This window comes from Pyxicephalus adspersus, chromosome 11 (assembly GCF_032062135.1).
Source record: "Pyxicephalus adspersus chromosome 11, UCB_Pads_2.0, whole genome shotgun sequence".
NCBI lineage: Eukaryota > Metazoa > Chordata > Amphibia > Anura > Pyxicephalidae > Pyxicephalus > Pyxicephalus adspersus.
In genome coordinates, this window is record NC_092868.1 from 36,070,568 (window position 1) to 36,088,401 (window position 17,834).

General features: G+C 35.8%; 2 protein-coding genes across 2 annotated transcripts in view; one reads left to right on the plus strand and one right to left on the minus strand.

The window, feature by feature from the left end:
* PCSK7 (proprotein convertase subtilisin/kexin type 7) overlaps positions 1-17,834 on the minus strand; it is a 501,704-nt gene that overhangs the window by 447,749 nt on the left and 36,121 nt on the right. The gene's annotated exons all lie outside the window — the stretch shown is intronic.
* Positions 8,072-15,971, plus strand: LOC140341054 (nicotinamide N-methyltransferase-like). Its single transcript, XM_072426576.1, has 4 exons — positions 8,072-8,134; positions 11,474-11,647; positions 13,646-13,853; positions 15,196-15,971. Exons 2-4 carry the CDS (start codon positions 11,491-11,493, stop codon positions 15,614-15,616), a joined length of 786 nt encoding a protein of 261 aa, XP_072282677.1. The 5' UTR covers positions 8,072-8,134; positions 11,474-11,490; the 3' UTR covers positions 15,617-15,971.

Consider the following 17,834-nt stretch of genomic DNA (forward strand, 5'->3'; position numbering starts at 1 on the left):
TTAAAATGATTCCCTTTTCACTCATAAAAATCATAAAAATCATTTTTCCCATTTATTTCCTATTGTGACAGCTGTGCACTTTTGATGACTGGCCACTAGGTGGCAGAACGAGTCATTCTTTTACTAGGTGACTTGAAGAATTCAACACCAGCAAATTTTCCGAGGAATTGATTGGGGGAATCATTTATAAATAAAGCCTATGGTGTCAAACCATGTAGCTAAGAGTTAATAGGTGGAAAAGGCAGGCTTCTCCCCAGACCATTTTAGCTGGGCACACCACCCGGCACTTTTCGGTAAGCACACTGCTGTCTTTTGGTGGTTACTGAAGAGTTGGGTCACCATACAGGAACTGGCACCCACCTACAATTTCTTCCTACTTGGCTTAAAAAAATGCCTGGGTTTAACACAGCCGTGGGTAACAAGATTTGCAGATCTGACTACAACCACCAGAGATAAAAGCAACATGTTGCTTTTTCAAACCGGGTTGAGATATTGCACAGCCGCATTCTGCATGAAAGTAGAGATTTGGTCTGAAATGGCCCTTTGTTTGTTAACTCCTCCACAGCAAGTGGTTAAATTTAGAATTAGGAGTTCTACCAATGAACAGCGATTTTCAGTATTCCCAGTCCATTCAGGGTATTGGGCTATATAAAATAAATGCATTGTTTCTTCAATTTAAATATACATAGGAGTAGGAGGTAGTAGTAGGAGCTAGGAGTAGTACTTAGATTATCTTGTGCAATTTTCCTATGCTTTATCTATAATTGTGCCTGTATTTTTACTGTAAAATTCTATATTTTTATAAGGATTATAGGAAGAAACTAAAAATACATCTCTGTTTCTTTACATTATTTCAATATTAATGCCTCATTTACACCTCTGTTACAGATAATACTGACATTAGAGATAATTAATCAGATTTTATATATATATATATATATATATATTATATATTTTATATCTCTTAAAAGAAGTATACTAAACAAGTTGTTCAATTGTTAATAAATAAAAAAAAGCACCTATTAATTTGGCATATAGTAAAATATAAAAAAAGTGAACAGGTCACAATTGTCGAGTACTGTATTTCATTGCAGTCACAAACAGAATTATGTCAGATGGTAATTTCAATGTTTTATATCACAGATGCAACCTTTAAAACCAACAGGTGAGGAAACTGTTTGAATAATACCTTCTGATCTAAAATGAACATTTAAGCTGTCACCTAAATATCTCCTGTTACTTTACAATCTGTTGCCAGCAAAGCAGCCCATGGTGGGTGAGTGCCGGCTCTGAGTATGTAACAGCTGGCATTAACATGGCTGACAATAGCACACGGCTAATCAACAATACTTTACACCTGCCATTTAATTCACCTCTAAAATGTTCAAACCACAAGGCGCACAGAAGAAAATGGGTCTAAATGTTCTCATTGTGCAAAACATGGAAGCTTGTGAGGTTCTGATCTACTGTGCAGACAAATAATGGATCTAATGTTACCTGAGATATGGGACAGATGGCAGTCAGTTGTACCATTACACATGTTTTTTTTTTTTTTTTTTTAGTATATCATTAATAAAAGCCTGCAAGCATACTACTAATATTGGTATGATAGGATAATGATATGAATACCAAAAAGAAGGAAATGGGGCTATGTATAACAAGGCTGGCATTGGCTTTTATCGCCTATCTGGTGCTAATAAAATAAATAAAAGTAATATTGTAGTCTTCAGTTGTCCCTGTTTTTTTAATAATATATTGTACAGTTCTATAACTGAGATTTGTCACACTACTATATATATATATTATACCATCATTTAGATCTTCTCACCAAGCAACTCCTACTACGTAAATTGCACATGATGATTTTTTCATTAATTGGATATTGTCCCTATTTAATGTACAGCGCTGCGTAATATGTTGGCGCTATATAAATCCTCTTTATTATTAATAATAATAATATTAATATTGTGTGCTGTTAGCGACCATATTTAACAGATAGTGTAAAGATTTTTTAGAAATAATTAAAAAAAAAAGCAAAAAACAAGCATCAGTTGTAAATAACAAGTAAGAGCAACAACATTACTACCTATTTTTTGTACTGTGACTAAAATAAGAAAAGTTATGTCTTTGTGCCCTCTTGTGTTTTCACAAAGAAGTGTTATATTACTATTTGTTTAAATAAAATTGTTAAAAAAAGGAAATGTAGCAATTTATTATAATCAGAAATGGGTACAGAGCAGTTTTATTTTGTGAAACTGGTGACAAAACATTTCCATGATATGCTTAAATGAATAAAATGCTGACTGTATTTTATTCAGTGGTAATTTATTAGACTTTCATCAAGGTTCTCGGTTTTCATCATGTTTCAAACATGCGAAAATTATTGTAAAGAAGAACACAATTCGACCTTCACTGTTTACTACCTAATAAACCAACACTTGCAAATTCCTTATTGGATTATTAAAGTATATAATTGGTGGAAAGAAGAGTGGTTATAGAGGAGGATCATCAACTACATGTAGTATTGATTTGTTTGAAATTTGATTGTAATGCCAATTTCACTACGATCCCCCACAATATCAAATTGTGAAGCAAAATTGCTTTTAAATCCAGCATAATGGTTATCCAAAAAAAAAAAAATTATAATAATTTCCTATTTCCATATACAAATGAGTTTGATTGACTTTTGGTTGGTTCACATTTTTGTCTAATCAGTCATCTTGTCGATTACAAAAAATTACAAAATTGTGATTGCAATTCCAATAAAGTACCTGCCTGGTCACAATGATTACATTAATATTATATGTATATTAAAATATATATTATTTGTTAATAATATTTACATTTATATAGCACCATCATATTACACAGTGCTGTACAAGGTCCATAGTCATGTCAATAACTGTCCCTCAAAGGAGCTAACAATCTAATGTCCCTACCATAGTCATATGTCTTTAATACAGTCTAAGGTCAATTTTGGGAGGTAGCCAATTAACCTAACTACATGTTTTTGGAATGTGGGAGGAAACCCACACAGACACAAGGAGAACAAGCAAAAAACAAATTCCATACAGATAGTGTCCTGCCTGAGATTTATGTAAAGTTTATGTAACATACTAACTGCAGTGTTCAGGAGTAACATACAGAGTGCAGTGGTCAGGAGTATGTAACCTGCAGAGTGCAGAGGTCAGGAGTATGTAACCTGCAGAGGTCAGTTTAAGGTAACATATTAAGTGCAGGGGTCCAGTGTATGTTACACACTCAATTTAGGGCTTAGGTGTATGTGGTGGTCAAGTGTATGGTGCTGAGTAGGGGAACATGACAAGCTGTGACCTGTATAAGTCCTTTACGTTTATTGACTTAAAAAACACAACCTTCTAATACCTTATGTAAATATATATATACATATAAATGTATACATATACATTTATACATTATATTATATGATAAACATAAAAAAGTAAATATAAATATATATATATATATATATAAAAAGAGATTATTCACATTGGACTAAAATTACCTGCTCAGACACACCCTATCTGGCCTTCATTTCTTTGAAATGACAAAGATAATGAAATCCTCCTGTGATAAGCCACTGGCCATTCTCCTCTGACCTCTGTCTTTAACTAAGCATTTTTGCTCACTTGCCATAAATTCTATTGATGGTTGTGCATGAAACCTCCAGCAGATCATTTGTTTCTGTAATGCTCAGACCAGCCCGCCTGGCACCAACAACCATGCCACATTCATATTCACTTAAATCATCTTTTGTATCCATTCTGATGCTCAGTTTGGACTTGACAATGTTGTGTTGAACTTGACGGTTGTCTTGACAATGTCTACATGCCTAAATGATTTAGGTTGCAGACATATTTGAATGATTAGATAACAAGCCATTAAACAGGTGTACCGAATATAGTGGCCAGTGTCTGCACATGCTTGTTGAGGTGCTGTATTGTTAAAAAAACATGCTACACTTATGTACAGGATATTAAAAAATAAGCAAACATTCTCATACTTTTTGCACTCCCTTTTAATATTGAAGTGTATGTCCAGGTAAAGTAAGGAAATAGAATAAGGAAAAGTTGCAGTACCTTTGCACTTATCATAGCAATACATTTGCATTTACCTAAAAATAAAGAGAAAACACCTGGTAATTCTGTCTGAAATGTACGATAATTTCCTGTTTTGGTGCCTTTTTAGGACACTATTTTACTTCCGCTTTCCTCATTCCAAAAACATAAAGAGCTTTTATTTAAGGTAAGAGCTTCATGTGCAATATAAGAAGTCACATGAATATTTGAAAAGGTCAACAGCGATTCTTTATGTACTTTATAAACATATTAAACTAAATACTTTTAATGTGATATATTAATATTATTTTACAGTGTTTATATAGCACCAACATATTATGCAGTGCTGTACATTAAATAGGGGTCACAAATGACCGACAGACACAGACAGTGACACTGGTGGGGGAGAGGAACCTGCCGCAGATATAAAAAATAAGAGAAGATCATTATTAGGGTTTACATTCACTTTCAAAGGACACGATACACAAAAGAGCAAGTTCCAATGACATGCACTAGTTGTAACGACAAACGCAATTTGACATCTACTGTTAGCTGTCTAATAAACCAAACACTTACAAATTCCTCAATGCATTATTAAAAAAAGTATTTGAAAGAAAGGAGTGGTAAAGCGGGGGCACTCCATTCTTGTGTGGATACCTGAACTTCTCACAGCATACAAGTTACCTCCACCATATTTCCTCCCTATTTACATGTATTAACAATGTGAAAGAATTGATACATAAAGTTTTACATAAATTGAGACATAAAGTTTTAAAATGTAGACAAACAGGCTCATTCACTATGGGAAAGTACGGTAACCTAAATACCCAGAGCAAAGCTGGTAACTTTTGGCCTGGGGACAAACACAGACATCCTTTTATGAAAAGGACAGTTTTTTGATCTCCATCTGTAGAGTCAGGCCCTTGCCTAACAGTTGTAATATTCTTCATGCATTCTCCAAGATATCAAATTACATCAACATTCATAAAAAAATCTATTCCACTAGAATCTTATCACAATAATATTAATAATAATAAAAACTGCCAGAGAAGCAATTGCGGTACACAAGGTGGTCAGGGTTAAAAAATACTAAACTGGGAAGAGTCGAAGGAAGTATGGTTAAATAAACTCTGCAATAAATAAATAAACTCTACTCTGTTCTGGATGAAGAATGCGTAACACATAGAACATTGATTTCAGGAGTATGTACCATACACAATGCAGAGGTCGGCTATATGTTACCTGCAGAGTTTAGGGGTCAGCTGTATGTTACATATTGAGAGCATGGTATGTAACCCACAGAGTACAGGGGTCACATGTGTGTAACTTGCAGAGTGCAGAGGTCAGTTTAGGGATTACATTGTTAATGCAGTGGTCTAATTTATGTAATTTGCTAGATGAATGGTAATATGTATGTAACATGCTGAGTTCAGGTATGTAACTTCAGAGGGCAGAGGTCAGGTGTAGATAATGCACTGAATGTCAGATCAAGTATACAGAACAGAGAGAAAAGAAGAAGAGGCTTTTTTGTGGCAACACTAAAGGTTCAAACATGCTTTACTTAAATTATATACTTTTTTTTAATGTCCTGTGCTATACATATTCCACATGCATTTAGAACAAAGTGATAAGCATGAATTATGATACCAGTTGTACAATGTTCTCTAAGGTCCTATACATTTGTCTCTTTAACTGATGCGTTTTGCCTACATGGAGTCCAACACAAGCAGACGCCAATAAGCACGCTAGTTTCTTCAGTTAAATAGAGAGAGGAAAGCAGACTAGCTTCCTCTCTGGCTACCAATCAGCAACTTATATGTCTCTACGCATGAAACCTTAAACTTGGTAAGTCTTTTGAACCATTTAATGCACACTTACTTTTAAAATAACCCCCTCCTATATATGGATTATAACCGTGAAACACTTTCCTTTTAAATGATCATAAGTTTTTGAACGTCCAGGCTTTTTTAATTTACGTCATAATTGTAAGTATAGATTAAAATCTCTTTTAGTACCTAAGCCCCTATTGGCAATTTCATACGTAGACTAACCAAGATATATACCTATATTCACCTTTAATTCATATATTTATATATATATATATATATATATATATATATATATATATATATATATATATAATGTATATATAAATATATATATTCTTTCAGAGGACTTGGATCCTTTTATCGCTGTCCAGCCATCACACACACCCTTTTTACTCTATTGCTCCTTTCATGTCTTACACTCACCACTCACCTGAATACCAACCAATTAGTAAGTAACCTAACAATTTAACATGCTTGCAATGACACTAACATTACAGTTGTGAACATGTATTGCACTATTAAAAAGCAATCTTTTAGAATTATCTATCCAGTGGCTTAATTTTATGTATAGAATATGACTTATGAAAAATATGGTTTGACTTTACAAATGCTACCATACATGCATGTTTATTTTGAGTTAAAAGTTATAGTCACGTTGGATGTACCTTCTAATACACACTTGTAATTGTTACCAATGCACTGTTTCCACTTATCTTGCTGAATATACTGAACATGTATTATACAGTCACTTATCACTAATGTACTGTATTCGTTTACCTTGCTGAATATGTAGAATATGCATTATTTGGACTACACTATATGGCTGGTTCCCTTGAACCTCTCATTATATTGTTCAGTATAAGTCTCCAACCATTCCCCTGAAGAAGCCAGTAGGCGAAACGTGTCGAGTTAAAGAAACACATGTATAAGACCTTAGAGCAGTGTTTCCCAACCTTTCCTAAATTGTGGCATATATTTTACATTAGAAAAATCCCACGGAACACCACTAAACAAAAATGTCACAGATTAATAATCTACCTGCTGCCATCTAGTGGAAGAGTACTTCTTTGTTCTGCCTATTACTATACATTGCTGGTATAGCCAAATGAAGACAAATTATTTGCAGTAAATAAAATAGGAATTTTATGCAGGAAATAATTTTCACACCAATTAACCAACATTGGATAATTTCTCACGGTACACCTGAAGATCTCTCATGGCACACTAGTGTGTTGCGGCACAGTGGTTGAAAATCAGAGAACATTGTACAACTGGTATTGTAATTCATGCTTATGGCTTTGTTCTAAGCACAGTTGGATTTTTGTATACCTTAAGTGTGGCCACAAAAAAAGCCTCTTCTTCTTTTCTCTTTTCTTGATTTACTTGAATGTGAGTTTTCAGGCTTGGCAACCACATGAACCCTAACTCTTGGGTATCCAATTTTTATCTCTCCTTGAAATATACAGAACATAGCTCAGCACCCCCTAAATTAATATCACCGCCACTCCTTGATTATAATAACACAGCAGTATCCCTATTCACATACACACACTGTATTAATATATACACATGCTGCATACATACTGCATGAATACACACACACACTGTATACACATATATACACAGTGGGTATATATGTATATAAATACCTTACTGTTTCTTTATGTTCCCTAATCTACATAAGATAACAAATCTTTGTTTTCAAACAAAATCTAAAGTAAGGAAATCTGAAAATGCTTAGTGAAGTTTATATTGCACAACCTATCCACAACCTTAAAATGTATAGAGAGCGTTCACATTGGACAAGATTGAATAACATGCTCAGACCAAATCTCTTTCATTGCTCTTTCAAATGGGAACATGAAAATATTGAAATTCTTTTTGTTATAACACTGACAGTGAAAAAGATTTATGTTATGTGTGCACTTAAAAGCTAATTGTTGATGCCCCTCACATTGTTGATCATGTTTTTGTAATGCACCTGAAATAAGTTTTACAGTTTGACAAATACCAAAATGTTGTTGGTAGAATGTTCCTTGTTTCATGGGGTGTGCTGAATAGCAATGACAGTGTTTAGCATGTAAAGGGTAATGGCATCTACAATAAACAAACAAGGCTTCTCATCACACCATTGTAGTGAGGGAGGGTGGTAGCAGCATCCAGTTTCACTACCCAGAAATTCCACTGTAAATCACAAGCAGGACATCCTTAGCGAAGCACCTAACAGAGGTAAGAAAAACATTCTACTATTGCCTATGAAACTCATTTTTTCAAATTCAACAGCTTTTTAAATGCATCAGGTCACTTTTAACCGAATAATGTAATTTTTATATTTATAATTTTGCAACATTTTAGATATTAGGTGGGATCTACTTCATCATTATTGATGATTTTGTGACTTGTATGCAGAATGCAAACAATAATTGTATTATAAAGGCATTTTTTAATTTATTATTAATGTCCATGGTATGTAAGACATAGCTAAATGTATTGAGTATTTCTGTTCCCAATTTCATGTATATTTTTGTGATGTTAGCTTTGAAAAATAATATTCTGCACTTAGTTTATCTGGTCAAATTTATTTTGCAATCTATCTGCTAAAAAAAAAATCAAAATGCCCGACTTTCCATGAATTACTGCTTTCTGTATTTTCTTGCTGCATTTTACTAAGTTAGCGGAAGGCTTTTAACTCTATCATTAGCAATTAAAACAATTAACGTTTTAGGAGCAGAAGTTACAGTCATTACACATCTGCAAACATTTGTAAATAGACTCAAATTTACAGCCTGATTTTAATTTGCATTGTTTAGCTCAACAAATTTACCAATTTATATTTCTCTTGTTACTTAATTTACCTTTAAATGTAAATGACATTAGGTGTGTGTAAACTGTATTTATGGATTTACAAACATTATAACCTCCCATATGAAATATGAATGTATCCAAACAATAGAAGGATTATTCATCAGTCCTTGTTTTCTTTTTTAAATTCTTTTCAATGAAACAAAATAAAAAATGATACTTTTAGAGGAACATTATCTATCTGTCCTTGAATGTTGTACACAGAAGTTACAGAATTTGATCAGTATTACAATTTTGGTTACAGTTTTATTTTGTATTACAGTTTTGGTTTTGTCACAATATGTAAAATGACAACACTGCATTGAAGGCTGAATTATTGCAATGAATACGTTCATTTTTTTAGATTCGGACTGTTACTGTCAGGTATTTAGAACTGGAAAATCTGCTCTTCTGTCTCTCTGTCTTTAAACTTTGATCTCTTTGTAGAAAGCTGCAAAGAACCAGAGACACATATGTGACATTCTTCTTTCGGTCAAAATCACTGTAAAGAATTTTTTAGCACTGATACACCTGGGTCAACTTATTACATTGCAACATAAGTAAGGACAATAAAAGGAGGAGATTCACCAAAGTGAATGTGAATGTTTTAATGGATAAAGGTATTGTATTTGTATAAGGTACCAGAGCAATGATTTACAATCAGGGTTTCTCCAGAGGTTGCTATGGTTACATGAGCAAATAGCAGCTTGTGCTGCATGTGTTACCACTGACACCAATGATCTTTTTGGCTATTTGTAAGGGTGACATTCTTCCCACTGACCACAATGCTAATGCACTGTGAGCTGAGGATATGAGGAATCATAGCAGGGTTCCCTAAGATCGGAAAGTTTTTTTACTGGTTTGCATTAGGGCATAACTGTTGGTAACTATACTACCCGGGGTAAACAATTACCTTTCTACCCCTACAAACATCATTTTTAAACTGGAATGGTATGCCAGCCAGGGAATCGTGTATTATCTTTACTTGCAGGATCTTTACGGGGATAAAACGTGGGCACATTTGCATGTATTGCAGGGTTGTTTTTGTGAATTATCCACTCTTCCTGTAGTAATCAAATTATTAAGTAAGTTAAGAGGCTCATTGCAATGAATGAATCAACTAAAGAAAGGAAAACACCACAGTAAGGAATTTAATACTTTTCTGTTTTATTAATAATAATATTATTAATAACCAGAAATTATAAAGCATTGACATTCTACGCAACGCTGTACAAAGTCCATAGTCATGTCACTAGCTGTCTCTCAAAGGAGCTCACAATCTAATGTCCCTACCATGGTCATATGTCTTTAACACAGTCTAAGGACAATTTTTGAAGGAAAGCCGATTAAACTAATTTCATGTTTTTTGGAATGTGAGGAAAAACCAGAGAACCTGGAGGAAACCCACACAGACACAGGGAAAACATACAAACTGTCCTCGCCGGGATGCCCACCTGTGAACCACTTTGCAGAGTATGGCTAAAACTATACTAAAATGTCTCTGAATATACTGATGGCACTGGCATTCAGGGATATCAACAGAGTTCACAGCCTTCAAAAAAGCATAGCTTTAAAGACCAACTGTAGCCTTGATGCATATCTTCAGGCCACAGCCATCTGTCCAATCGCAACATTTTACATTTGTAAACTGCACTGTGATTGTCCACATGTGAAAAAACTGTCATCGCCTTTTCACTTGAATTAGAGAGGTTGGGACCATGGTGCTGTGGCAGACCACTGTGACTTACCAGAGGTGTGAATTGAGCATGTTGAAATTTTAAAAAGAATAAAAACTGTTAGTATAGTAAATATTTTTTTTTAAGTAAATAGTTTGTACTTTTATAAATCAATCCCTATGTAAAGAACACCTATCATAACTGCAAACATAAATGTTACACCTTACATTTTTTCTGTGTCTGATACAATAACACTATGGATCATTGAAGGAGCAGAGGTGTGTGATGTCTGGATGATTTTGCTGATCTGTAACCAAGCACAAATAGGCCAAAGTTGGCTGACTTTTTTCAAACTTATGCTAAGGGTTCATTCAAACAAATTGCATTAATGCACAGCAATGCAATGAGATGCTGTGCTGTTCATTCTGAATGGCACCGCAAGGCACCCTGAAAAGGAGTTCCTAAAAATCATTTGTTATGAGTTTTCAAATGTTTTCAGTCTGACCAGATCCATTATTAATATAAAAACTATTTATGTTGGTGACAGTCTTTTTAAGGAGGTATTGAAAGCTATTGATGGATGAAAATATGAATGTAAAGAGTTTGTCACTTAAACACAGAATCACAAATGTGTTAGGAAAGTTTGTTTGCAGCTTGCTAAGGTTCTAAGTTTCTTTGAAGTAAGATTTGTTCTTTTCATGCCAGCTTGGATGATGCCTTTCTGCAACTGCTGATGCCATCTTTCCGCGTGTTTCTTTCAGACCATGGGCAAAGAACAAGAAGCTGATATCAAGATAGTGGTTATATTTTATAATACACTATAATGTATCATGAAAATATGAATATGGATTTAGGTTTAAAGGTTTGAGAATTAGGCTATGTGAGGAACTGCTTTTTTTATACTTTTTGTGGCATTGATTGAACCTGAACACTTTCAGTTCCAAGCCAACATTGTCTGGCTCTTGATGTTCGAAAGTATTACTATGCAATGAATACCAATAGAGTACCCTCCATTGTAAATGTTTACTCGTTTTCATTTTTGTAAATGCAGGGTGATTGACACACAACATGGAAGTTTTGTCTACGTCAGAAGATCATGCCTATGACAAGGACTTTGATTCCAGAAAATACCTAGATATGTTCTATGGAGTAGATCCGCAAACTCAGGAAATTGATAAAGAGTCAGTTTTCCTACTAAAATTTCTGAAAAATGTATTTTCATCAGGTATGTAATACTTTTGATGCAAGTATAGTTCCCAGAAGTCTTTCCATGGCTAGGTGGAAACTAAAGCTTTACTTTAATTTAAAATGATCCATTTATTTAACTTTGACCTACCTTCCAAATCTGTTAAATTACTACCCTATGTTAGGGTTGTGTCTTTACCCAACTCTGGCCTTACCTTTAGTCTTTTACAGTTGTGCGGGCATCTGCTGTGCTGAAAGGGCATTGCATTAGAAGCTGAAGCATGTCAGATAGAGCTCACTCATTTTCTGGCTGATAGATATTCAACATTTATTTATCATGAAGGTTCCGTTTCATATGTGGGTGTTACCATAGATTCAAAGATTCATATTTTCAGAAAACTGTACTCCACACTGCTGGACTCTCCTCTCGTCCACTTGCATTATGAGCTTACAGTCTAAGAGGAGGGGTAGCATAGTACATAATAGTAGTGGGGTAAGGAATGGTGGTTAAATATTAGATGGTAAGGGACAGATTAAGATCGGTGGCAAATTTGAAAGGAGGGGGGTATAGGGGTACTTTTAAATGTAGGGGCAACTGAAGAGAAGTCTTGTAGGCCTGTATGTGAAGAAGGTATGGGTGAGGAAGTCATTAGTAGGTCATTGAAGGAGGGCAGCTAGGAGTCTATTTGTTTATATTAAATATAAGTGGGGCAAGAGCTGTGAACTAAATGAAAAGCAAACACAGGAGCTTGAATTTGTTTTGCGGTAATATGGAAGCCACTGCTGAGATTTGCAAACAAAGGCAACAGAAGACGAGTGGTGGGAAGAATGGATAAGTCTGGCTTCATAATAGATTGTAGAGAAAATAGTCTGGTTAGTGAAATACCAAAGGAGAGATGTTGAAGTTGCCCATGTGAGAGATAATGAGAGTAAGTACTAGAAGTTTGGTAGTCTCTGGGGACTGGTAGGGGCATATTTTAGGGGTATTGCGCTGGGTAGAAGTGGCAGAACCTAGAGATCTTCTGAATGTGGATATTGAGGGGGAGTGCTGAATCAAAGGTGGCACCAAGACGATATGACAATCTTATTACCAACTAAAAGATGAAACGGGGAGCCTTTGAGGATCAAGGAGGAAGGCGATGAGTCATGTTTTCCCAGGCTGAGTTTCAGAAACCTGGCAGCATTCCATGATGAGATTGCCTTTAGGCAATGGACCGAGGGAGACAAGTCAAGTAGATATTTATGCCACCTGCATACAGAAGATATTGTAAACCAAGAGAGCTGAAGAAGAGAGAGGAGAGAAAAGTTCCCTTGTGACTTTGCTCTGAGGAAGTCATTTTCCAGTTTTGTAAAAGTTGTTTCAGTAGAATGTGCAAATTGAAAGCCATACTGAATTAGGTTGAATGAGGAGTGTTCAGATAGTTGGTTAGACTTTTGGAGATGGAAAGCAGAAAGCATAGAGGGGTCAGAGAAGGGTTTCTTCAGAATTGGGAGGACAATTGTATGTTGTGCATGTATGAGACTAGCCCCTTTTTTCTTTTTTACATTCCAGGAAAGCCCTTCCTGCACATGCCTGAGATTGGGCATTGGCAAAAGGAGTATCCCGCAGCCTCCAAAAATATTTATCTCAGGAGGGTATCTGTTTCCTATTCAGTCTTTACTGCAGCAGCAGCAAAGATGGAAGGGAAGGGGTTCTTCGCGAAAAATAAAAAAAAAGTAGCTTCATTTTTTTATTATATCATATTATTATGAATAATTTTTTGGATTTATATAAATGTGGTGATAAGTCTATTCTAAGTAGTATTACCTTGTTTATGTAGTGTGCTTGAAGTATACTTTAACCTAAAGACATAAATGCAATTTGTTGTCAGAGAGCACAGGAAGGTGACAAGTTTTCTGGTAGGATTGGCAGATATTTTTGGAGATATAACAAAAAAATTTCAGTGGTTTTTTTAAAACACCAAAAGAGTTTTCTTGTTTTGTTCTGTGTGCCCTTAAAATGTTAACAATACCAATGTTTTGATTTTTTTTTTATTAGGGCATGTACAAGGTGATAGTCTTGTAGAGATTGGTGCTGGTCCCTCCATACATCATATTCTGTCTGCTTGTGAAAACTTCAAGAAGATTTACCTTACAGATTACTTTGAAGGCAACCTGCAAGAAATAGAGAAATGGCTGAAAGGTGATAGGGAGGCCTTTGATTGGACTCCATATCTGAAATTTGTCTGTTACATTGAGAACCACAGGTATGTGCCCTATTGCAGGTAGTCCTCTAAGGACATCTGACATACAGATGACTCCTAGACACTAACGGGGCTTCCCTGCTCATTAGTGTGCAGGACAGAGGCTTAATGGGGGGGAAGGGGCGGTTCTCATGACTTGCAAAAAAAGTCTTTTGCTGTTCTGCAACCTCTTGTAATTCTTTAATGATCAAGACAAACTCTGCAGTTGTTTCTTTTTGCATATCAAATCACAGCTTTCTCCAGAAGTTAGTCAATGTCTAGGCTACTTTTTTGCTTTGTTTTTTCTTTTGCTTTGTTTGTGATGAACTGACGGTGAAGATTTTTACAGAAACTGACACCACACTGCCTAATAATATCTCGTATGTAACTCGGGGACTACCTGTATTGTATGCTGTATTATTACAGGTTGACTATCAAAAATCCGGCAACCTCGGGACCTGAGGAGTGCCGGATTTTTTTTTTTATACTTACCTGCACAGACAGACCAGTCTTCCTCTTGCAGCTCCGCAGACATCTGGTACAGTTCCAGGGAGCAGGCAGCAGACATGTTATGTTATGCGACTGATGTTTTAGTGTTCCTGGTGCTCTCTCCATGATCTGAAGGCTGCAAAGGTTCTTGACATTATCTCTAAACACTAGTGCTAAAAGGGTGGTAAAATATTAAATTGTACTACCACTTAGCACCAGTGTGGGGTGGTTAATTCCATAGGTTATAATTGTAGTAACTCCCACCAACATGCTGGGGCTATTATCTTGTTCAAGGGCACCAATGCTGAAGGCTATCATCATGATCAAGGCTACCAATATCGGAGGTTTTTAATGTGGTCAAGGACACCACTGCTGGAGGCTATTATTGTGGTCAAGGAGACACCAGTACTGAGAGTTTTCATTGTGGTTTCCAACAATGCCTGGGATTATTACTGTTTACTGTGGTCTTTGACATGGTTACGTTTTCTATTTCATCCACCAACCCACCTGACATTATAGTAAAAATAAATAATAATACATAATATTATAATAATAATAACAGTATAGGAACCTGTAAACTGTCCAAGGCTGAATGTATGGCTGGAGTTCAGTATAAATCCTTACAGTCACCATAGCACACATATATGGGAACATAGGTCACCATAATGAGTCCCTTTTCTAGCTTAGACCCAGTTATGTAGGTACAGCACAGGAAATGATTATACACACATGGTTTAATGATTATTAGATTAGTCCACTAGTCTATCCACAGAAAATTGTATTTCAAACATATCTAGTTGATTAGATTAGCATATAGTAAATATGTCAACATGAATACATTTTGATATTTGAACAGATTCAAAATTGTCATACCCAGGTCCAGTGAGGAGGAGAAGGCAGAGAAGATCAGGAGTAAAGTCTCACTCATGAAATGTGATGTTACCAAAGCCAACCCCTTACAGCCGAATTCCCTTCCTCATGCAGACTGTGTGATTATTGCCGGATGTCTCATCTGTGCTTGCAAAAAAACTGAAGACTTTAAAACTGCCATTAAGAACATTGTATCTCTGATCAGACCTGGGGGTCATCTTATTATCAGTGATTACTTGGGAGCCACTTATTACATGGTTGGAGAGGCAAAGTTTCAACTCCTGTCACTTGATGAAAATATTGTGCGAGAGGCGGTGGCTGAAAGTGAATGTGAGATTGAGGAGTTTACCATGTTTACTGACTTCACCATTCCAGAAAAGGTGTTTGATTGTAAAAATGTTTTCTGTCTTCTAGCCCGCAAACATTGAAGACATAGAAGAAAACAAAAGCAAAAAAATATATAAGTGAACAAATTAACTTTGCTGCTCTTTTTATTGGCTTACGTGAACAAAATCCAGATTTTTCTATTTTGTTATTTATTGTAAAGTGTGGAATAACAAAGCCTAATTTATTAACATTAGCTCTCAATGATCCTTTGAATTTCCAATATCACAGCTTAGAAATGTAGAAGAACATAGAATTAACAGTATTATTATAGCTTTATAACCTTTGACAAATAATATCCTTCTAAAATGCTTAAAATGTCTGGGTCAACCATACTTTTGACACTTAACAGTTTATTTACAATAATTATGATTTTTAATAAACCTTCACCCAGTTTTAGCCCTCCTTGTAATGTCTTGTAATATCCGCATAGTCGATTTCTGTTTATGTTACCTTAGTAAACTGACCCATATTGTAAACAAGAGGTCCTCACATTCTTTATCAGAACAGTAAAACATTATACTGTTCTTTACTAGCAATAAAGCTGCAAAATATGTTATGATAAAGCGGTGTTTCTAACAGGGGAACCAATGAAAAAACTTTCAGGTCTTCACGGAGACCCTACTCTAATTACTATATTCACTGATCACATTATATTGGTGTCTCTTACATTGCTGGCTATTGGGGAGAATATCATTTTTACAGATTCTCACTCATTAATGTCACTCAAACTAACCTGAGAGGTTAAAATTGCTCATGGAACCATGGTTGAAAAACACTATGATAAAGTTTCTCCTATCTATTTTGTGCCCTTACTTTTATCATTTTACAGTTTTATTATTTTAATTTACCTTTAACGGCAGGAAATGCTTGTTAATTAATGTCGTATACACAAGGCCTAATGTGGTGGACTCATCTAATGAATCTACTCAACCACCTCAAAGTAGCCAACCTCCCAGGGATGCCAGTCAGGGAGATCGGGGGCCCATTGTTGTGACGTATCTGTTCAGGGGAAGGGAAGATTTAACACTATGTATAATGGTATCTAACATTTTTGCTGCAGATGTACATGGAGAGATTGTAGCGTATTTGTTCTCACCCTTTGGTGATAGTTACAGGAATGGGGTAGAATGGGTGGGGTAAAGCATATATAGATACCCAGACTTATTGGGTTAAAGGACGTAGCCATAACCCATGGTATGTCGCCATAAACATGCTCCAGCAAATTTAATGCATTAGGAAAATTACAGAGAAATCTACAATTTTCCATTTTTGCACTTGCAGATTACCCGTGGACTTGCTGTAAAATGTGACTACTTACAAATATCAGTGTAAATAAGTATAGGCAAACAAATTATTTAGAGAATCTCTCATTTTGCCTAGTTGCCTCCATGGGAAACAAATGCACAGATGTTGGTAGGTAGACATCTGTGGAGAAAGTTGGGTTAAGTTATTCCATTGAGGTACAAATGTCCTCTAAGCCTGAAGCAGTCACACTACTAGAAGGAAGAAGAACGTCAACAATGACGTCTTACAAATTTTCATAAAACAGGTTTCCTTTCATAACATTGTAAAACAGGCCCCACTAGTTACCTAGTTTGGTTTTGGCATACTATTAGGATACCTTAGACTGGGTCCTGGAGAATATTGTTTTCTAGTTTGCTTCTTGTAAAAGGCTCGAAGCAACCTGTGTGTGACATTTACTCCAATTAGGGTACAGTGAGGAAGAGTTCACATTTCTGTCAGTGTTTGATTTCTGTTATAGTAAAATAGGAAATAGCTGGCCTGATTTGGTGGCAGGTTGTTTAATCTTCTTTTTATCTTTTTATGTGTCTTTTTGACATCTGTGGCAATTTAACATCACAGTCCTCAAAGATGGCACAACTCCGCAGGGATAGTTCTACCGTGTTTCCCCGATTACAAGCCATCCCCATTAAAAAAGCCACCCCCGATTTTTGAAAAAATAATTAAAATAAGACACTCACCCGTGAAGAAGACATCCTCCGATATCCGATCCTGTGGGTGTCTCCTCGATGCTGGCTGCAGTGTGTGTCTCCTCCTGGCTGCACTGCAGAGCCAAACTGAAAGTAAGAAGCCGGCACACACGCCCCCGCAATTCTGAACCAGGAAGCAAGGTGCTGATCCCTGCCCTAACAGAGATCCCTGTCCTAACAGAGTTACCTGCCCTAACGGAGATCCCTGCCCTAACGGAGTTACACTTAAGTACCGGTAAGTGAACAGAAGGGGACAATCAATGGCATA

Bases quoted from the DNA above. Each gene is read 5' to 3' on its own strand.
- LOC140341054 (XM_072426576.1), top strand. From the start codon at position 11,491: ATGGAAGTTTTGTCTACGTCAGAAGATCATGCCTATGACAAGGACTTT. The intron at 11,648-13,645 runs GTATGTAATACT...TTTTTTTATTAG, and splicing joins GAAAAATGTATTTTCATCAG to GGCATGTACAAGGTGATAGT. The intron at 13,854-15,195 runs GTATGTGCCCTA...TGTCATACCCAG, and splicing joins TGTTACATTGAGAACCACAG to GTCCAGTGAGGAGGAGAAGG.